This window comes from Lissotriton vulgaris, chromosome 9, assembly GCF_964263255.1.
Source record: "Lissotriton vulgaris chromosome 9, aLisVul1.2, whole genome shotgun sequence".
NCBI lineage: Eukaryota > Metazoa > Chordata > Amphibia > Caudata > Salamandridae > Lissotriton > Lissotriton vulgaris.
In genome coordinates this window covers 361,850,283-361,872,974 of record NC_141697.1, presented here as the reverse complement: position 1 = coordinate 361,872,974, position 22,692 = coordinate 361,850,283, and the positions used below count along the sequence as shown (strand labels likewise).

The window sequence follows — 22,692 nt, the reverse complement described above, 5'->3', positions numbered from 1 at the left end:
TGAAACCATGCTATGGCTATCCTAAACATATCGCTGGTGTTTGACCTTTGGATATGACTCGAAGTCATGTGAAGAATGTGCCCTACTGTACCCAAAGACCATCCTAAATCGCAAAGATGTATGTTGAAAGAACTTGCACAATTCCTGCTCTACGCCGAAGGAGTGTACCTGTTCCTTCTGTGGAGGCTGATTCTGTGACCGGTTCTCTTCAAGGTCATTCAGTACGTTGAATTCAAAATGGAAATACCAGAGAAGTGGAACTCAACCTCTTCTGCCCACTCTCTATCTCAAGAGAAGTTCAAACTATTGGTCTGATGCGCCGTGCGTTCCCTGGCCCCTTGGCGATGGAGTAAGTTCAGGCCTTTAGAGAAGCTTTGCTGCTTATTTCTGATGGAGACATCTAATTGTAGATTCCTCACCATAGAATATCTCCCAGTCATCGGACTCCATCTACAGAATCTTGAACTGTACCTCTGCGTGCCAGTAGGTGGCATCAGTCGCTCCATATTGATGTTGTGTGCATCAAAATTGACGTGCGCTCATAGCCATCCTGGCTCGCTGGTGTCAGTTCCTTTCATTTCAAGTCAACAACTCAGATCTGGAGGTCTGCTTTGGTTGTTTTTTCACAACTTGTTTTCTTATTTATTCATTTATTTATTTACTTCTTTTTAAGCTTTGCTCCCAGTGTGTGAGGGATATGTCTCCCCAACAGGCCCATGGAATTTAAATCTTGTGAGGATTGTCTTAGACAGAAGTCTGTTTCTTATCCCCGCTTGATTTGCCATTGGTGCCTGTGGCCGAACTACGACTCCAGAGTCTGCTCTGACTGCAAGTTGATGCATCCCAATTCATGAGCGGGTGATAAAATTCATGGTGGGGTGGCAGAAGAAGGCTCCACTCAATTCCTCGCTCTCGATCCTAGGAAGATCTCGGGCGCCTGTCTCTGAACCGATCCTTCTGACGAATCTTATCCAAATCCTAGTTGTTAAAGTTGTGTAAGTCTGAGAAGCACAAGAAGTTGTTGTAGCATTCTTAGGCTTCTCTTTGTAGGCACTGTGCCTCTAGGCACCTCTGCCACACTCCAGTTGTGGAACCTGCGGTTGGGTCTGCTCCAATCTTACAGGAGTTGCTCCACACTTTCCAGAGTTCTCCACTGCTGAATTAACACCTACCTAACTCAAGGAGTTTTACGGCACCATGCACTCCTATCTTTGGGCCAACGACTCTCTGCCGTACCTTTGGGCCCTACTGAGCAGAGAGGTGCCCTTGCTGGGTTACCACTTGCGCCCCCTACAACAGCCGGTCCCTCTAGATCCACAGATGCCATAACCAACACATTTGCTGGTTCCAGTCCAACCTGCGTATTTTCTAGTGCCACCAATGCCACTTGAAGAGGAACCTATCCTCCTTTCCTACTCGGTGACAACGATGCTAGATATTGACACCCGCTCCAGCCGGACTGCACCAATCTCCCACCCTTTCACAGACCCACTTTCCTAGAGGGTGTGATGATGAAGAGGTCTATGGCCTCTTGGTGGATGATTCCTACCAGGGGAAGAACTGATATTAGGAGCTGGGCGACACAACTCCAGACATTAGCTTGGTTTCTCTTCCAGGCCCTGCCACGGAGAAAGGAGCATCATTTGTTATAGTGATGCAAAGGTAGCAGAGGTGCTTCAACCGGGGTAATTTCTATGGAGCTCCTAGTCTACTTTAATGAGGCCCTCGCCGTTGTTCTCCTGGGCCTAGGCAAAAACCTGCATGGTGGCTCCAGCACACAGGATGATTTCCTGCCACCACTCCCGGAGACCTGCACTTCCTCTTCCGGCATCCCTCTTTCAAGAGCCTGATGGTGCAGGCCTTGATGGCCAAACTGAACCAGAGTGCATTCCCTAGTACCCCACTAGATAAGACTCAAATAGGCTGGACACCTTTGGGAAGAGACTCTTTTCTTCCACCAACCTGTTAATGCAGTTAGTGAGCATGGTCTCAACAGTGGAACTCGGCCGCCATGCCTGACTGAGATCGACTGTTTCTAGGATGTGTCCAATCTTCCCTGATAGACATGCCCTTAGATGGTCCCTCCCTACTTGCCAATAAGGCTGACCCTGCACTCAAGCGCATTAAGAAGGGTTAGGTCACTGCCAGATCTTTCGGCCTCTGCTTGGGTTCCCCACAACAGAGCTCCTCCTTTCACCCCGTATGTGGCCTCGCCGGGGCTGCAACCGCACCTGCAATTTCAGTCTTATACCCCTCCCCCAGTCTGTTTGTGTCCATGGATGCAGACCCCTCAGAGGGCGTGTAACCCACACAAAGCATAATGTCAAGTCCAGCAGTCCTCCAGCTGCCATAGCCTCCAAACCTTTTTAATGGATCCTCATCACAGCGCACCCATCGTGTTGGTAGCAGGATCAGGCCCCTCCTGCCCCCCTCCTGCACGGTCAATTGTTTTTGTGCTTCCACAAGAGGTCCCAAATTGTCCTGCCAACTATTTGTCGGCCCATGTGAAGCCAGAGTTTTTCGGATTCATCAAGGGATCAATCCGGGATCACCCTAAGTTGAGCCCCTTTGTAATACCCCAGGAAATTCGGCAAACTTGTCCTCCCTCCAACTGTGCCCTAGTTAACACCCGGTAAGATAACTAAGCCCTCTGCCCCGCCAGATGAACTTAGAGATCATTTCTTTCAGATCGAGAAAGAGAGCCCTATCCACCAGGATCGGAAGACCCTGGAAAAGACGAAGCAGCCTAGGGAGAACATTCATTTTGACGGTGTTAATTCGCCCTATCCAAGAGATGTAGGCTGTTTTCCATCTAGCCAGGTCTGCTTTAATCTGGCGTAGTAATGGAGGGTGGTTGGCTCCATAGAGGTACGCCAGCCTGCCGGTGAGTTTGATGCCTTCGTATGTAATTTCTTTGTGTGTGGTTTGGAAAGGGGACATTATGTCTATGCTCTGCATAGTCTCCTTAGATAGTTAGATTAAGGAGGTAGGACTTCAAAAGATTCACCTTAAACCCAGAGGCTTGCTCATACAGGGCGAGTTCAGATTGGATAGCCGGAAGAGAGGACAACGGTCTTGTGATTGGTAGCAGCATGTTATCAGCAAAGAGAGAGATCTTGTGCTAGTCTGTGCTGAATGTGACACCCCCTATACTAGGGTTGGCCCGGATGCGTTCCGCCAGTGGCTTGATGCTGAGGGCAAAAAGCAGGGGCGATAGGGGGCAACCCTGCCTCGTTCCCCGGGAAAGATCAGAAGGTTCGGAAACCACCCCATTCACCAAAATGTGGGATCTTGGGCAGAGTAATTGGCACGCACCACACCTAGGAAGGTCTCGCTGAAGCCAAATCGCCTCAATGTTCTAGTCAGAAAGTCCCAGTCGACCTGATCAAAGGCCTTCTCTGCGTACATCGAGAGAAGGGCTGCGGGAATTCCTTTCCTCTGAACCTTCTCAATAATGTGTACCGCCCTCCGGAGATTATCATGGGTTTGCCTCCCCTCGGTGAAGCCCTCTTGATCAGCTGAATGAGCAGCGGCATAACATGCTCCAAGCGAGTGGCTAAAATTTTAGAGTACTATTTGGCATCCAGGTTTAAGAGTTTAGTAGGCCTGTAAGAGGCACAGCGTGTAGGGTCTTTTCCCGGTTTGGGGATATTTGAGATCAATGCTTCCCCCATTGAGGGGTTCACCTGTTGTGAGGCAGCCATGTCGTTAAGTAGCGTTACCAGACAGGGGACCAGTTCTGGCACAAAGGTACAATAGAAGTGGGCATTCAGCCAGTCCGGGCCAGGTGCCTTTTGGAGCTTAAGTGTGTCTATTGCTTTTGAACCTCCTCAGCAGAAATAGGTCTGCCGAGGTCCTCGTTTGTGGAAGCCGGTACCTGTGGCAAGGTAAGAGCCTCCAGATATTGCTCCTGGTCTGCAGGGACTAAGGAGTCCGCTGTATAAAGGGTGCAGTAAAACTCCCTGAAGGCTCTGGCTTTCCCCTCTCCGCTTTTCTGGGGGATTCCGTTCATGTCCACTATTTGCGCAATATAATTTTTCTCCTACCTCACCCTAAGCTGGTATGCCAAAAGGGAGCCAACCTTGTTTCCCCCTTCATAGCTCCGTGTCCAGAGGCGCAAGAGTGTTTTTTCCGCCCCATTAGTGTTAATGGCCTGCAGCTTCCCCGTAACTTATCTTTGTGAGGGCATCGAGGGGTTAGTCTTGTAGTTGTGTTCTGCAGTCCGGAGTTCTCCCTCTCGAGGTCCAGTCGTTCCCCTTTGCGTTGTTTTCGAAGAGTGGCATTTAATTCAATGCACTTCCCACTAATGACTGCTTAAAAGGCATCCCAATTGTTAGCCAAAAAGGTTTGGGCGGGTTTGTTAAGCTCAAAGAACTCCTTGATTGTCACCTTTAATTCATCTTGAAGAAGACAGTCCCTGCTAAAGAAGTTGAAGAAATACCACCTTGCGTGTTTGGAGCTCGGGGTAGGCCACTCTATGACCAATTCCAGAGGGGCATGATCCGAGAGACAGATTGGGTGGAATTGACATCCTGAAAGTTATAAGAGAGGGATTGGCTAATAAAAGCATGATCTATCCTGGAGTATGTCTTAAGTGAGTGTGAGCAGAAAGTAATCCCTTGTCGTGGGGCGGCTTCCCCTCCATGCGTCGAAGGCCTAACCCCTGTAGTGAGGCCTTAAGCGAGTTACTGGAAGCCAGGAAGGATATCAAGAAGTCATGTTGCCCTGTGTTGGGTGCATATACCATAGCAACAATACATAATCTCCCCCTTAATTCACCCCTGACCATCAGGAATCTGCCCTCCCTATCTGTTCTAGAAGCCTGGAGAAGTAACCGAACGGAGGAATGAAAGAGGAGAGCTACCCCGGTGTGTTTAGTATGTGCTGAGGAGCGGAATATCTGTGGGAAGGCCTTATGCTTCAGCCGCTGCTCGTCATTACGCTGCAGGTGGGTTTCTTGCAGCGCAGCAATATAACCTGGTGGTTCCACAGGAATTTCAAAAAATGCTGCCTTCTTATTGGGTGAGTTAAGTACCTTCACATTTCACTTCAGACAGTTGACCCCCATTAAGCCAGGTGAGACCCATCTACCTGCCCTAGTGGTTGATCTTGTGAAGGCCAAATCCCCCTCCACCCTGTCGCTGAACCCTGCAACCGAACATTTACAGTAAACACAAAACAATACATGATACCAAAACAAATTTAACAATGACCAATACAAACCATAACTGTGCGCTCCGAGGCTCTCAATCACTGAAGAGAACCTCATACTGAGCGTTACTTGGGACGTCTCAAATTCCACCTCCACGGCCCGCAGTACGTTTACTTGGCACGTTTGTGATAGTAGATTTCAAGTTCCCTGACTAGTAACCATAGTTTCACCCCTTCAGGCCCCCAGCCCCCCCCCGCAACCCTATTGTGACAGTCCCGTAACAGCCAGATTAGACAGCGGCTGCCACAAGTGTTAGCAGGCCATCAGCAAAGTTCAGCCGTCAATAAGTCATCTGGGGAGACCCAAACAAAACAGATTTGTAACCTAACATCGAGATTGCATACGCCTCAGTCCAAAACTCCCCTGCTGCTCCTTTTATACTGCATCCACGGACCTCCACCCCTCTTTATCAGCCGTGAGTCGGATCCTGCTTCATCCGTGTCCGTCATCTGCTTCAGTGCTGGTAGTTCTATTCCCAGGGCAGCTGCAGCGTCTTCCAACTCTGTGAAACTGAAGGTTCTTATTGTCCAAGGATAAAGGCAGACCAAAGGGATAGGTCCTGCGATATTTCAACTGGCGCTCTCTCAAGACTTCGGTAACGGGCCTGCACTACTGGCGTCGAGCAGGTGTGGCCTGAGCCACATCCTGGAATAGTGAGCAAGAAGCGTTCTGGAACGACACCTTGTCAAGTGCCCTTGCTTTCTGGAGTATCAATTCCTTGATCTTGAAGGAAATGAATTTCACAAGTACATCCCTGGGCTTTCTGTTTCTCGGTGGTTTTGGTCCGCACCCTCTCCAGCTGGATCTCTGGGCCCTTATCACCCATCACCGTCGAAAAGAGCCCCACCATGAATTCTTCAAGGTCTGGGCCCTTACATCCCTCTTCCAGTCCTCTCACGCGGATATTATCCCGGCTGGAACGATTTTCGAGGGCTACGTACCGGAGCATAGTGGCTTTCAATTGGTTTCGCACGTCACCAGAGTGGTTTTCAAGCAGTTGTAACCGGTCAGCTAGATCTTGGCTTTGCGCTTCGAGGTCCAGGGTGCGGGTGCCGATAGTAGACATCCGCCTGTAGGGCCACTAGACGGCCCCCATTTCAGCTTTGAATGCATCGAACGATGCACCCAAAGCAGCCTTTATATAGTCTCGAAGCTCCTTCTGAAATTCTCTCAGGAAGATCAGGTCCCCCCCTTGTGAGCACCATGCTTCCGCTGGACTAGCTCGTCCCCTCACCATCCGCCCCGTTAGTTGCCTGGGTGAAGAAGCTGGAGATTTTTGCCTTCTCCTTCACCAATAAGGTTTTGCAAAAACCATGCGAAAAGAAGTCACACGTTGACAAAACAAAAAGGCTGAGCAACAATTTCAGACCTAAAATAAACAAGCATTGGTAAAGACTTACCAATGCTTGTTTATTTTAATGTATCCCATAATCTTATTAAAACTGGTTACACTGATTTTCCGTTATGAATATTTTTGAGAAATACTAGCATACATTAACACATTTTACTAAATGATGCTGCAAAGAAATGGCACCTATAATGTGACTAGTTCACCTTTTTTGTGAACATATTATTTTGAAAGCAAAGAATCATCAATATTGCTTTCAAGCTTCTGCAAATATTTGCAGCTAAACGGAGAGCATTCTGGCAGCATTAAACATAGCCTCATATGAACGCTCCCAGATTCCGTGCAGGACTCATAGCCGTGGCAAATTGGATGCGAACTAACTGTCTGCAGTTACATGCCAAAAAAACCGAGGTCCTGATCTTAGGAAAGCAGGCGGAGCTCTGGGGAGACCAGTGGTGGCCTCCAGAATTGGGGGTGACTCCCATCCCAGCTGCCGAAGTTAAGAACTTGGGGGTCTGGCTGGATCCTACACTCTCCTTCACCAGCCACACGAAGAAGGTTGCAGCTACCTGTTATGGTATTCTGCGAGGGCTGAGACCGGTCCTCAAATTCTTCGACCCCCCCTACTCGGCAACTGGTGGTCCAAGCCTCCATTCTTTCTCGGCTGGACTATGGGAGTGCGCTGCTGCTCGGAGTGAATCAGGCGGAGGCTACTAGATTGCAAAGGGTGCAGAATGCCGCGGCGCGAGCCATCGTTGGCCTTCCTAGACAGTGCTCTGTCTCTGCAGTTTTGACCTCTCTCCACTGGCTGCCGGTCAGACAGAGAATTAAATTTAAGGCTCTCTGCCTGACATTTAAAATCTTGAAGCTTTCCTCTCCTCCAGCCCTCGCTAAGCTTGTTTCCTCCTATGTTCCTACGCGGTCTCTTAGATCGGAATTTCTCCATCTGGCGGTCAATACACGGTTTAGACTGAGTAGGATGGGAGGTCGCTCCTTTCGAGTATTAGCGGCAGGATTATGGAATTCTCTCCCTGTCCATATTCGAGCCTTGAACAGCCTTACTTCCTTTAGGCGCGCCATAAAAACTTTTTTGTTCCCAATCGCTGACTGATTCCTTCCTCTCCTTCCCAGCATCGATTTGTTGTGTTGTGGTACCTGATCAGGCGCCGGGACGCCCCTTGGCTGGGGCAGCTGCGCGCCTTATAAAAACCACTAACATAACATAACATTGCCAAACATTGAAAATGTTTATACACATTTTTATACTGGAACCACTGTCAGTAGTGCAGTCTGAGCTTACAACATTTACTTGGAGCGGCCACCCTAATAATAAAGGCTTTGCATTAATTAAACATAAATAAAAGTTTGGACAGCATTAACACATGGATCAATCAATCAATCAAAGAAATTTGTAGAGCGCACTACTTACCCGGAGGGTCTCAAGGTCGCTTGGGGTGGGGGGGAGGGGGTGCTGCTACTGCTCGAACAGCCAGGTCTTGAGCTTCTTCCTGAAGGAGAGGTGGTTTTGGGTCAGGCGCAGGTCGGTCGGTCGGGAGTTCCAGGTCTTGGCGGCCAGGTAGGAGAAGGACCTTCCTCCTGTTGTCGTTCCTCAGATGCGGGGGACGGCGGCGAGGGCGTGACTGGCTGATCGGAGATGGCGTTTGGGAGCGTAGAAGTTGATGCGGTTGTTGAGGTAGCTCGGGCCTTGATCGTGTAGGGCTTTGTGTGCGTGGGTGAGGAGACGGAAGGTGATTCTTTTGTTGACGGGGAGCCAGTGCAGGTCTCTCAGATGTCCGGAGATGTGGCTGTGTCGTGGGATGTCGAGGATGAGTCTGGCTGAGGTGTTCTGGATCCGCTGGAGTCTCTTCTGGAGCTTGGCGGTGGTTCCGGCATAGAGGGCGTTGCCGTAGTCCAGTCGGCTGGTGACGAGGGCCTGGGTGACTGTCTTCCTGGTCTCGGTGGGGATCCACCGGAAGATCTTCCGTAACATGCGCAGGATGTTGAAGCACGACGAGGAGACGGCGTTGACTTGTCTGGTCATGGAGAGGGAGGAGTCCAGGATGACGCCCAGGTTCCGCGCGTGGTCTGTCGGTTTGGGTGCGGTGCCCAGGGCGGGGGGCCACCAGGAGTCGTCCCAGGCGGAGGGCGAGGAGCCCAGGATGATGGACACAAATATTACATTAATTGTAGGCAATGCCTTTCCCTGATCTATATTGTGGCACTGTATACTGGCAGCCAAGGGGTTGTGCTTTAGGGGATCGGGCAACCTTGGTCCCAAAGACAAAATACACATGAAAACTTGTTGCACTTGACCCCAAACAATATGTCCCGAGCGACAGGCTATAAGAATTCCACATCTTTGCGCACTGAATGAGGTGAAATCACTACTCTCAGGAGCCAAAGAATGGCTGAAGAAGCCATTGGAAATATTCAAAGTAGTTTTATATTTTTTGCGAACAATGTTGTTTACTAACGCAGAGCTATGTGTGTTCTGAACCGCAAAGGTACAAATATGACTGTTCAAATGTCTGTAATCTAAAACAATACGATATGCACCGTCCGGTTTCAATATCAGATAAAGAGGAGTATATATTGACGAAACTCAGGGTTCAGTCACACCCTGGTATTCCAGTTGAGTCAAAATGTCTCTTAAATTGGATACTGTGGTTGGGGCTGAGGTATAGAACGTAAAGGAATCACATGAACTGGGGAATCCTCATCGCCAACTGCCAGATTTCGGTATAAAGCCGGAGCTAAGGACAATGCCCATTTTGAGTCCTCCTGTGCGTATTGTGAAAAACTGAATAGAACGTCTTCCCTTCTGGAGTAACCTAGGACAAAAAGGGGATGCACATCCACCCCTGCCAATAAAATATCATAAGATGAAGTTAGGTTTTCCCAAAAGACCACCTTAATCGTGCGTCTAATATCTCCTTCAATTTGGAGGGTTATTTCAAAAAGCGTATCAAGAGGGGCAACTAGAGTATCCACTGTCTCTCTACAGTAATGAAAGTGTCAGTTGTTTTCACCTCCAGACGCGGGTGGAGTGTCTGCTGCACAGTGGTAACCTTCCCTGCGCTGTTGGGGAGGGTTACTGCCCAACTCCTGTCGAGGTTCTCACCGTCTGAGGCATACTTTGCTGTCAAAGAGGCAACTTTTTTCTTCTGAAATGGGACACTGTATTGAGGTGGTTCTTCCTTCTGGACTTTCACAGCAAACTGGCACTGCAGGTCACGTCTTGTTTGCGTACACTCGCCTTGTCTGCCATCCTGTAGCCCTCCTCCGCCAAATTGTTGATCCGCCAAGTCCTGAAAGGAACGAGGATCAGGAACCTGGAACCTCCCGGGTCTCTTTATTTTTGAGCAGTCAAGCAAATCATATCTACGTTTAGAAGCGTCAGGTGGAGGCAAACCCACACGAGAACTAGGCGTCTGTTGCTGCTGTGGCTGATTCTTGTTCTAAGCCTTCTTAGGAAAGACTGGGCAACCCTCCTTGTCAGGTGGGGATTTCGTTTGTGACTGAGCAAATGGCTGAATCCCCAAGCTATTGCGACCCAAAGACGTATACACATCCGCAATGATAATTGACAACTGTCGCTGCCGATCCACTTCCGCCACCAAGTGTTGACATACTTGTAAGCAACACAAGAAATCCAACACTAGAGGGGGGGAGAGGGAGGAGAGAGAGTGATCAATAGATGTTGAAACACTCAGTGTTTTGTAAAATACCCCTCACACACCAAAAGGCCCCTTGGTGTCATGCTTCATCATCGGGGTCTTCGCACCCCTCTATCGGGATGCGGCGTGCTGCGACCTACGGCTACGCGGGAGCACTTATAGTACTGACTATGTGTGGTGTACAGTGTGTGGGGTATGTTTATAAGTGAGTGGTGGGGTGTGGTGAAAAATTAAAAAGTACCTGGCACATGAGTATGAAAGAAATTTTTTTTATTCTTAACTCTGGCTGGTACTGTTAAAAGAAGTGCAGAGTGAGGTCTAGTCTGTTGTATTAATGAACAGGACCTCTGGTGTGCGTTGTCGTCGACATGTTTCGGAGGCAAGCTCCTTCTTCAGGACAGGGGCACGACCTCCCCACCTTACTCACGTCTTATTTTATATAAAAATGCGTATTTACAAAAAAGTGAAATTAGGTATATAGGCTAAGTGTGCCTACAGCGGTCTGCTACAAGCACAATGACTTTTGAAGCTTGTTTGTTGGCTTCATGAGCAAAAGGACGTCAGGGGTGTTGCTTCAATGGCAATATAAACAGGACGCTGTGATCGCCGCCTTACCCCTCACGCTGCTCAGCGTGAGGGGTAGCCTATATACTTAATTTCACTTTTTTGTAAATACACATTTTTATATAAAATAAGACGTGAGTAAGGTGGGGAGGTGGGGAGGTCGTGCCCCCGTCCTGAAGAAGGAGCTTGCCTCCGAAACATGTCAACGACAATGCACACCAGAGGTCCTGTTCATTAATACAACAGACTAGACCTCACTCTGCACTTCTTTTAACAGTACCAGCCAGAGTTCAGAATAAAAAAAATTTTCTTTCATACTCATGTGCCAGGTACTTTTTAATTTTTCACCACACCCCACCACTCACTTATAAAAATACCCCACACACTATACACCACACATAGTCAGTACTATAAGTGCTCCCGCGTAGCCGTAGGTCGCAGCACGCCGCATCCCGATAGAGGGGTGCGAAGACCCCGATGATGAAGCATGACACCAAGGGGCCTTTTGGTGTGTGAGGGGTATTTTACAAAACACTGAGTGTTTCAACATCTATTGATCACTCTCTCTCCTCCCTCTCCCCCCTCTAGTGTTGGAATGCTTGTGTTTATTTAAGTATCTTTGTGGAGCACGAATCCAACTTTTTTGCTCTACCTCCCGCCTGTGTTTTTGATACTTGTAAGCAAACCACTTCACCTTTAATATTGCCCAGAATCATATCGGAGACAATAGGGAATATTGTCACTAACTTCATCTCCAAATCCAGGACTGGACGAACCCAGTGTTCATCCTGTACCTTCTTTAGAATGCTCGGTAAAACACACATGGAGGGTGTGCCAAAGCACAGTATATACACTGAAGCAAATGCCGCCCCCCCACGGGGTGCTATCAGCTAAAGCAGGAATCTGGCCACTCTGCAAACTCATTATAAGGATCCTGTGTTTTGTCAACAGGAGTTGTGTGTAAAAACAGCCTTAAGTTGCTCAAATTTTTGTGCAAGCCAAAATGGCAAGTCATTATGATTTTGAGGACATTTGCCCATTATGGAGACAATCATGACTGGACTAATGACAAGACCACCGCCATGTCCTGGTGGTGGAGGGGGGGAACATCCTTTACAACGCGGATGGTACACGGCAGTTCCCTTACGACGCAACTTTTACAACGCAAGTTGTAACAACGAATTGCGCTGGAGGGCGCTCCAGGATAGTAAATAGTTTAATTTACTATCCAACTCCTTTCCTACTATCCACTGGGACTGTAGTTGGAATAGTTAATTAAACTATTTACTATCCAGCCCCCAACAACGCAAGTCATGGTAACGACTTGCGTTGTAAAACATGCGTCGTAAAGTACTGCGATGTAAAACAGCGTTGTAACGACATACAACCGGTGGAGGAGTTGCTCCAGCCGGAGCCACATGAATAGCAAGCAACATAAACTGTATGACACTTCTGTGTATGTGAATCAATGATGTTTGTAGCTGACATAGCTCTGCGAGTGTAAGATTAAGATAATTTGGATGTGGTGTAAAACCAGCCAACACAGACAAAGTGGCCCCATCGGTAGATAAGTGCCCATGCGAACAGCTGTCACAGGGTGAGGAAGGGCGCCATTAAACCAAATGGTATGCTCCCAGGGTATCAACGGAACTTCAAGTGATGCACATGGACGATAAACCGCCTGTTGGACATGGCCCTTTTTGCAGGGTCATCCCTGAACTTTTTGCCTTCCTCCTGTATTGTTTTTGTTGGTTTTAGGGCTCTGGGCCCTTTACTACTGCTGGTCAGTGCTAAAGTGCATATGCTCTCTGTATAAAGTGTTATGGTAATTGGTTGCCCATAATTGGTATGTTTGTCTTACTAGTAAAGTCCCTAGTAAAGTGCACTATATGGGCCAGGGCTGGTAATGCAAATGCTACTAGTAGACCTGCAGCACAGATTGTGCCACCCACACAAGTAGCCCTAAAAAGAGATCTCAGGTCTGCCCTGCAGTGCCTGCGCGCAGTTTAACTGTCATATTGTCCTGACAAGTGCACCGATTTGCTAGGCCTTACCATTCCCTTTCCAGGCACATCAGACACCTCTATAGTTAGGCCCAAGGTACCCCCCTGGGCTGGGTGCAGTGTCCAGTGTCTGTGAAAGTTAGGACATGTACTGAGGTATATACCCTGTCCCAACAGTGAAATACTCTCCATTTCGTTTTTCACTGTTGCAAGGCCATCTTGCCCATAAGACAGAATTGGGAAGGCTGTGTAATATGCTTCCAGCCTATCTTCCCATAGGTTTAAGATGGAGAGGTGAAATTTAGTGTGCCTGATATCACAATTTAATAACGCATCTTTTTGTAAAGCTGGTTTTTGAATTGTGTGTTTAGAAACCACGCTTTTAGAAGTGGCTGATTTTTTTGTTCTAACAATTCTTTGTGTCTCTGCCTGGTTGTGGATTGACCGTCTGGATTTGAATGTGATAGGATCTGGGAAATGTCTTGACCGAGAGGAGGAGTAGGTGAGACAGCAACAGGCTGACCTGCATCTGGAGTGTAGGGGGGAGGAGTAGCCCCTGGATGTTAAGAGTCCTGGGCTGCTGCCATAAAGGAGTGGCTCCACCTCCTGCTGAGTGATTGAGGAAACGGACCCCCTCTATCAAAGGAATGTGTCACTGGCAGGGAGACACCCAGAACTGGTTTGGACATGGGTCAGTGCCCCATTAACACAAAGACTTAAAAGGCATTTAGGGGTATAAATAAGAGAGCTGAAACCCCTGAACGTTGGACTTATCAAGACTGAAAAGGATTGAAACTACTTTGTGGTCAAGAGGAACCTCTGCCATGAAAGAACAGCTGAAGAGACTGAAGAGAAGGACTGACCCTTGCTGTGTGTTCTGGGGCTGACCTGCAGTTTGCTGATTTATCTATGGAGAGGCTTAGGGACTTTGCTGTGTGCTGTGTCCCCCTGCTTGAAAGGACTTTGCTATGGACGGGGTCCCGAAGTATCTTGTCTCCAAGGGCTCGAGGAGAGCTGGCTCCCTGTTGTGGAAACTCAGGAACATCAAAGTTTCCAAGTGTCTCAGCGACGCTCTGCGCGTGTGCTTTTTGAAACCTGACACCTTCGTAAGCATTGCCTCAGGACTGTGTGGCCCAAAACCCAACCGAGTCCCAGCGACGCCTGAGACAGCGTGTGGTCCGTGGTGCCGGTTGGAAGAAGTGCCACGTGACTGCCGTGTCCCCACAGTGTGAATCATCGTCCACGCTGCTATATAGCTCTTTGTGGTCCTAGCGGTCATCGTAATGGAGGCTGCAGATCACTGCCGCCGGCCCGAGCCGCAACTTGCTGAAGGATTTCTTAAAGCTAAGGAAGTAGAGAGGTAATCATGATCGTTGTTCGCAATAGGAATCTGCCCAAGATCGGCATCAACGGAGAAGGCAGCGCCCTAGTAACCTGCCCGGCTACAGCGTCGCCTTGCATCGGAGCTGCGTCGTCATCGGGAGCGCCCAGCAGGACATCCGATGAGGGGGGAGAGAGTGAGGCAGTGCATCCCCCAGGTAAGGCTTGTACTCCAATCGGGAGCTACAAGCGTGTGTGGCCTGGGGAGGCGTGCAGGAGGAGTACAGGACTGCTCCCGTCTCTCTACCCCTGGATCGCATTAGATGTGCTGAGTCTTTGAGCTGCCCAGACCTGCCCGGCAGTACCTGGGCCACCCTCGGAAGTTCAGGGCTGTTGTCTGTGGTTGGAGCCTAGTGGTGCCATCGCTTATTGCATAGACTGGCCTGGTTTTATTCCTGCTTTACGAACTGCCTTATTACTTGCATTAGGGTTTGTATTGTTCCTGCATTACAAACTGCCTGATTATGTGCATTGGGGATTGAATTTCTCGCATTACGAACTGCCTTATTACATGCATTAATGAGTGCGTTATACTTGCTTTGCGAACTGCCTGATTATGTGCATTGAGGATTGAATTATTCTCGCATTACGACCTGCCTTATTACTTGCATTAAGGAGTGCGTTATACTTGCATTACGAACTGCCTGATTACGTGCATTGAGGATTGCATTATACTTGCATTACTAACTGCCTGATTACGTGCATTGAGGATTGCATTATACTTGCATTACTAACTGCCTGATTATGTGCATTGAGGATTGCATTATTCTTGCATTACACACTGCCAGTTTACTTGCATTGAGGGTTGCCTTATTCTTGCATTACAGACTGAATAGCATTGCATTAGGACTGCATTTGAACAGCATGAACTGCTCATTAATACCACAAGAACCTACAAGTGTTTGTTGGCCTAATAACCGGCATAAGTGAAATGTCACAACTGGTAAACGTCGTTTACAACGCGGTGTTTACACCGCACAACCTTTACCACGCTGCCATTACAGCGCAAGTCGTTACTACAACTTGCGCTGGATGGCGCTGTTGGTTAAGGAATATTGTAATTTTATATTCCAACACTTTCCCTACTGTTACGTGGATTGGTGTTGGAATATAAAATTATAATATTCCTCAATCCGGGCCCTCCAACGCAAGTCGTTGTAACAACTTGCGTTGTAATAACTTGCGTTGTAATAACCGCGTTGTAAAGTACCGCGATCTAAAAGATCGCATTGTACTGACGTACATCCATCACAACTACGCATATGTTGGATTTTTATCGTTTGGTATTACCGTATTTTTCTTCTTGATAAAGATACCGCTATTTTCATACATCAGTGTGGTGTCCATTTGTGGTGTTATCACTTTATCACTGGAGTGTGGTTACAATTACTTTAAACATTTCCTTGAAGATAAGCCTGGCTGCTCGTGCCAAGCTACCAGGGGGTGAGCTGGGGTTATCAAAGAGGGTATCCCTCCTTTCCATGACTAGAAGCCAGGGTCCCTATTTGGACTAAGGTAACTGCCTCAGCCAATTAGAGACCCCCAGTTCTAACACCGCCGGAACATCAGCCCATCGTATATTCATGAAACAAATTATCATTCCCATCCGCCGCTGGGAATGTAACCCAAGAATAAAAGACTTTGAAGTGAAAAGCTGTGTCCGCTTCGACAACAAAAATAATGTTAGCCCCTGCATTTGGGACTCCGCATTGAGTCAAAGCTGTAACCGCTGTGTGATTATGTGCCGCAATATCAACCGGTTGTGCCATAGTGGAAATGCAATAAAGAAACAAAGAAATTGGTAGCGCAAAACAGCGTAAATAAGAACCTTTTAAACACCAAGCTTGTAAAACCTATAAATTAACAAATATAGGAGGCTACAACATCCCCTCCTCCCCCCCACCCCCACCACCAGGGACGTCTCTGGAACCTGGTCAGAGGGTAATGTGGACAAGCACAAGCACATGCCCTAACATGCAGTATGCATCCCACAACAAGCAGGAAAATAAAACAAATACAGTCAGCTTAGTAGCTAGTCCATATATCATGAAGGGAGATCTCATCATGGAAAGACAGTAGAGCCTAACCTCCCTCTTTGCTAAGAAGCAGTATTATTATGTATTAGAACACAGCTTTCCAAACTGTGTGGCGCGACACATTACTGTGTCGCGCCCCAGCCATAGGTAGGTGTGTCGCAGGATGAGATAAAATTACTTCTGTCTGCAATCTTCAGAGTGGAGCTGCAGGGGCTCTTAGAAGGGGCGAAGCAACAACAAAGCCTCATTCACATGCACAAGGTCTTTAACGACCTGTGAAGTGCTCGGATGCGGCTGTGAGCGGGCCCGGGCTGCCACACACGTGTTGAGATGAAATGAGATGAGGTGCAGTGTTTCCATTGTATCTACAGGCCTGGGTGGGCAAACACCAGCATAAGCAGCACTGGGTAGTGTTTGTTTATTTTCTGTTCTGGGCTGGGGATAGACTACATTCAGTGCTATGGTTCCTTTTGTGCAAGAAACAACCACTCCCTCACTCCACCAAACCTTTCTTTTATGAGTTGGGGTCACAGATTTGCTATTCACCCTGGTTCCTACTGCTTCACGATTATCAAATTTCATGAGCCCCCATTTTGCAGTGGGAAATGAATTTGATTTGTTTGTTTGTGGATGACTGCCTCCCGTCTGGGACTGGATAAGTGAAAGGTCGCACTGCCACTGTTTGCCACATCGCACATCACTATCATATGTGGAAAAAGTAGCAAAATGTGTTTGCTCTGTTTTTTTAGCACAAGTACAATGTTTTCACAGTACTACCTTCAGTCCACATCGTGTCTTTACATTAAGGGCCTTGTCCTACCAGTGGCTATCGCCTCTTCATGCCATGATAAAAGGCATGAAGCACCCAAAAAAGCTTTATCCCGCTCAGGGCCTCGTCAGAGGAACAAAATCTTCCTTGCAACTAGGAAACCCTTGCTCTTAACTGCATCGGGGGAGGAGGGAGGGAGTGAGACAGAGGGAGGGAGGGAGTGAGACAGAGTGAGGGAGGGAGACAGAGAGGGTGGATGACAGAGAGAGAGAGAGTGAGACAGAGGGAGACAGACAGGGAGAGAGACAAAGAGTGAAACAGAGAGTGAGACAGAGGGAGAGAGAGAGAGATGCAGTCAGAGGGAGTGAGCTAGAGAAGGGAGTGAGCTAGAGAAGGGAGTGAGCTAGAGAAGGGAGTGAGCTAGAGAAGGGAGTGAGCTAGAGAAGGGAGTGAGCTAGAGAGGGAGTGAGCTAGAGAAGGGAGTGAGCTAGAGAAGGGAGTGAGCTAGAGAAGGGAGTGAGCTAGAGAAGGGAGTGAGCTAGAGAAGGGAGTGAGCTAGAGAAGGGAGTGAGCTAGAGAAGGGAGTGAGCTAGAGAAGGGGGGAGACCGTTGGAGGGAAAGGCCACCTCCGCCACTGATTCCCTCACTAGTAGCCAGGATACTCCCAAGTAACAGAGCGCGTTACAAAACGATTTATACATATACATACATACTAGTACCCTTTAACAGTGCCCCTCAAGTCTCTGGGGCCTATTCACAGAACTAACTTAAGACAAAATCCTAAACTTACTACTTGTGGTATTCACAGAAGTTAGGATTTTGTCTTAAATTTGTCTTAAAACAAACTTAAGACCGACTTAAGACAAAATTCTAACTTAAGTCTGTCTTAAGTCGGTCTTAAGACAAAATCCTAACTTCTGTGAATACCAAAAGTAGTACGTTTAGGATTTTGTCTTAAGTTAGTTCTGTGAATCGGGACCTCTGTGTGTGGGGTGTGTGTGTGTTTGGGGTGTGTGTGGGGGGGTGGGGTTGTGTGTGGGGGGGGTTAAGTGTTGGGTGTGTGGGGTTGTGTGTGTGGGGTGTGTGTGGAGTGGTGTCTGTGGGGTGGTGTATGTGGGTTTGTGTGTGGGGTGTGGCGTGTGTGTGTGGGGTGTGGCGCCCGAACCCACCATAGGTGGTTCGGGCTCGCTCGCTGCGCTTCCTCGCGTTACTGTGTCCCTAAATTTTTTTTCACGAAAGGGTGTGTCACCAACATGAAAAGTTTGGAAAGCTGTGTATTAGAAGATCTCTGGGCTTTGTCAGCAGACCGCATACCTTGGCCTATAGATGGTAAATCTACATAATAGGTGCTGTCACACTCTTTTCCCTGGAAAGGTCCCAAACTAAGTGTGGGCTACCTATTCGTGTATTCTACTAAAACCAAAGTACATTCATCCAAACTACAGCTGCATTGGTATGTTTTGTCTTAGGTCTGGCCAGAACAAAATAACAAGGGGCATTGTTGTTCGACCTTGCACATAATGTTCAGTCAAAATCCCAGGAACGTGCAGAGAGTGAACACAGCGATGAGTTCTCATGTGAAAACAGCCATAGAAATTATTGCAAAAAATAAAAATGTGTAGTAATGTGCTCAAAGTAGCAGGCTGGCTGCATCATGCTCATGCTAACTTAGTGAAGACGATAAACTCCTTATGGGCCAGACACTGATCTCTGTTCAAAGTGGCAGTAATAAAAGCCTTTATGGAAGGACTTAATATTGTTCTAGCAAGACTTATGGGTCCACCTTGTGAACCGTTGCACAATTGTCCACTGTAATTCCTTTCTTGGAAGGTTGATTTTTAGATTGCTATCACTTCACTAAGACGTGTCCATGGCCTTCAGGCGTTAACCTTAGAAAAATCCTTTTTCCAACTCCACCAAGACAGTGGATCTTTGCACTAACCCAAAGTTCCTTCCAAAAGTAGTCTTTTGCAAAACAATTTTTTGTTGCTTTTGCTCCACCTCATAAAGGGAAATCCATCCCTAAATCTGGATTGTTAAATGTATTCAAACATGTTATATCAATTCTACTCATAAAACAGGAGCACCCATGGCCTTTTTAGGTAACATTCCTGTTGCTGACATTTGTAAAACAGTTATATGGTCTACATCAAACACATTTACTAAAAACTATTGTGTGCATGTATTATCACGCCAACAAGCTAATCTAGGACAGGCAGTCCTAAGAACACTTTTTCAGACAACTGTAAAGCCCACTGGTTAGCCACCACTTTTGGAGCGTACTGCTATACAGTTTATGCAAAGCATATGTATCTACAGCACACATACCTCAAACGGATTATGCTACTTATCCTGTAAGCATATGTTCTTGGCATGTAGAGCTGTAGATTCGCATTTGCCCCCCCCCTTCTCCCGGACACCTATGGTCGTTGCAGTTATCATTATTAATCACATTATACATGCATGGATGTCTCTATACTACTCTCACTTACTCCACTCTGACCTTCTTGCGGGTAAACAATCTAACAATGGAATCGATGCCTATGTGCACTATTACCGAAACGAGAAGCAACCTTACCACATGGCTGGAAACGACTACTTCTAAGAAAAGCAACTTGCAAACATCCACACCCAACACTAGATGGCAGGAGTAGGCAAAGCATTTGAATCTACAGCTCTACATGCCAAGCACAGATGCTTACAGGATGAGTAACATAATCCTTTAATCCGTAATCTCTCTGTCAGCCTAATCAATGTCACTCAAAACAGTTTACTTTTACTGTATATCACTGTGTGCTTCATTTGAAAATGAAGTTGCGAACCTTGAAACTGGTAAGATAATGATGAAACCGATTTTTATTTATTTTCAAGTTGATGACTCCAGCAATTTGAATATTGACTTCAAGTTCATGGAAGATATTGAAAAATCTGAAGCACGTACAGGGATCCCATGTACACAGTATACAAATGAGAGTCCTTTCATTTTCAAATTAGAAGATTACCAGGATGCAGTTATCATTCCAAGGTTAGTTATTTGAGGAAAATATTTTTGTCTCTCCCACACTCACCATGATATGGTAGAGATATGTGATAATGTTTGTGTCCCCTTATTTGTGTCTTGATGTTCGTGGCTTGCTACACATTAGGCACCTTCTTGCAGAAGAAATTGTTTGCCTACACATGTTTGAAAGTTAAAAGAAAAAGATCTGCTGTGAAAACAACTGCTTACAGAAATGACAGAACGTTTTTATGGATTGGGATTGTTCATATTATAATTTATAAAGCACATTTTCATCATGGCATTTTGAACAAATGGAGCCAATGAACAAGTCTTAATTACTTTATCGGATGGAGACTTCTGGCTGCAGATTACTTACCTTTGAATTTTCCAGTTGTCAGACTGTATACGGAATGTTTTGCATAACCATTACTCCTTTTCGCTGTTGGGTGGCTCAATTGGGCTCCACGTGGCGGCGTTGGTGCCGGATGTGATGTCGCAGTCGCCTATATAGGCGCCACCCAGGTGCACCTACGTTAGTTCTTTTTTTATTTCCGTTCCGGTTAGTACTGTTCCTTCGAAGAGGTACCCCTCTGTCTCATTTTCACAGACTTTTTTCGACGTTTTGTTGAAGATTTTTTCTTGTGTGTCGAGGAAATGTCCTTTACAAAGGCAGGGTTCAATCCATGTGGTGCCAGTCACCGCACAATGTTGGTTACCAACCTGCACCTTCTGTGTATATGGTGTCTCAAACACGACCACACCTCGAAGTCGTGCTCGTGCTGCCGAGCCATGACGGGGAAGGCATTGAGGGAGCAGTCCCTAAAGCTGCTTGCGGAATGGCAGTCGAAACCAGCTAGTGTGACTCCTAGGAGGTCTCAGTCCCAATCGAGGAGAAGGTGGGCGCTGTACCATTCCAGGCGCCCCAAGTCTTCTTCATTGCACTTGAGGTCCTCAGGATAGTTGGGGAAGAAGAACAAAAAGAACTCTAGACAAACTTTGCCTCGTCCATTGAGGATTGGCGGGACGAGTGGGGAACACTGACGTTTCAGGTACGGTTCTGCAGTTATTGCAAGGTCCGAAAGCGCCTTCCCCCGTTTCTGGGAGCCGGAGCAACCCACACTCTGATTATAGAGTTTTACAAGGTCATGCACTGAGTATTTGAGCAAGCCAACCCCTCTGGTGCGCTTTCAGGCCCCCGCGGGGGTCCGAGAAGGCCCCTTCAGGTTCCGGGCCGACGGCTCCAGCCTCTGCTCTGATGGGGTCTCATGGACCTGATTACAAATCGGTGCCGGTTGTGCCAAAGCAACCTTCTCGGCAGTGGTTCCGGCATCAGTGCCCCCAGCCCCACTGATGACACCAGCACCATTCTTATCCCTGACGACTGAGTCCGATCAGCATTGATCGATTCCGGCACAGACAGAGCCCAGTGTCTCTAGGTCGTTGCATGAGCATTTTAAAGAGTTTGCAGGAATGGGGGAAGCGTGGGAGTCATCACTGGACCCTTAATAACACCAGTTATACACACCTGGTGAGAATTTGAATTAGCAGAGGTAAGTTGACTGGACAACTCCAGATTCTGGTATGCTCTCTCCACCTACTGTGACTACAGAGGAAGGGAGTGTGTTATGCAGTGTTGGAGAAGGTTGCAGCAAAGGTCATGGGCCTGGAGCTGCTCTCTGTGCAGGTCAGAACGAACCTTTTGACCGAAGTGCTTCAGCCTGGACTTAGTCATCCAAACCCCTTTTGCCCTTCAATGAAGCAATGACGGATGTCCTTCTAGGCACTTGTTCCAAGTCTAGCACAGGGGTTCCTGTGAACAGGACAATAGCACAACTCCATTGCTCTGCCCATGTTGATCCTGATTTCCTCAGTCAACACCCCACCCCTGAGAGCTTGGTAGTACAAGCCTCGACTGCCCATGATGCGTTCCCTCCACTCCCCCGGACAGGGAATCTCAGATGCTGGACGCATTTCGGAAGAAGAGGTTTGTTTCCGCCAGCCTAGCATGCAGTCGGTGAACGCCACATGCCAATTGGGTCGTTTCTTCCATATCCTATGGTAAACGGTTGCGCAAGTGCTGCCACAGGTGCCGGAGGAGGCCTGGACCATCTTTTCCCAAGCAGTGAGAGATGGGAGAGATGCAGCAAAGTAAACCATTAGGTGTGGTTTGGATACGACTGGCTTGTTGGGCAGAGCAGTTTCATCAACGTTGGCACTGTGGTGCCATGTCTGGCTGAGAACATCTGGCTTTTCGGGGGATGTCCAGGTCAACCTCATGAACATGTCCTTCGATGAGAGAGAAGCTAGACTCTGCTCTGGAGCACATGAAGGAATCATGGGCTGCAGCCAAGTCCTTGGGCCTCTCAGCGACACCTCGCTCCCAGTCTGAATCCAGCATCCTCTCCTCCACAGGCAGTCCATTACATTGGACAAATGGGTCTTGCAGATCATTGGAAAATGTTACTTCCTTCCCAATCTTTCCCTCCTCCTTTACAGCTAACTCAAGAACTGCTGACTTAGGATCATCTGGTCTTACTCCAAGAGGAAGTTACACCTTTCCTGCCCAAGGGGGCTATAGAGAGGGTTCCAATATCAGAAGTAGGCAGTGGTTGTTATTCCCTCTACTTTCCGATACTAAAAATTAACAAAGGTGTTCGACCTATCCTAGACCTCAGACCCGTCAATCTTTTCCTCATGAAGGA

General features: G+C 47.7%; 1 protein-coding gene across 1 annotated transcript in view; it reads left to right on the top strand.

The window, feature by feature from the left end:
- The window catches only part of DICER1 (dicer 1, ribonuclease III), a 521,797-nt gene that overhangs the window by 376,813 nt on the left and 122,292 nt on the right, over window positions 1–22,692 (top strand). Inside the window, exon 18 of the mRNA XM_086937733.1 lies at window positions 19,861–20,014. Coding sequence (XP_086793859.1) covers window positions 19,861–20,014 — 154 coding nt within the window. The remainder of the gene's footprint in view (window positions 1–19,860; window positions 20,015–22,692) is intronic.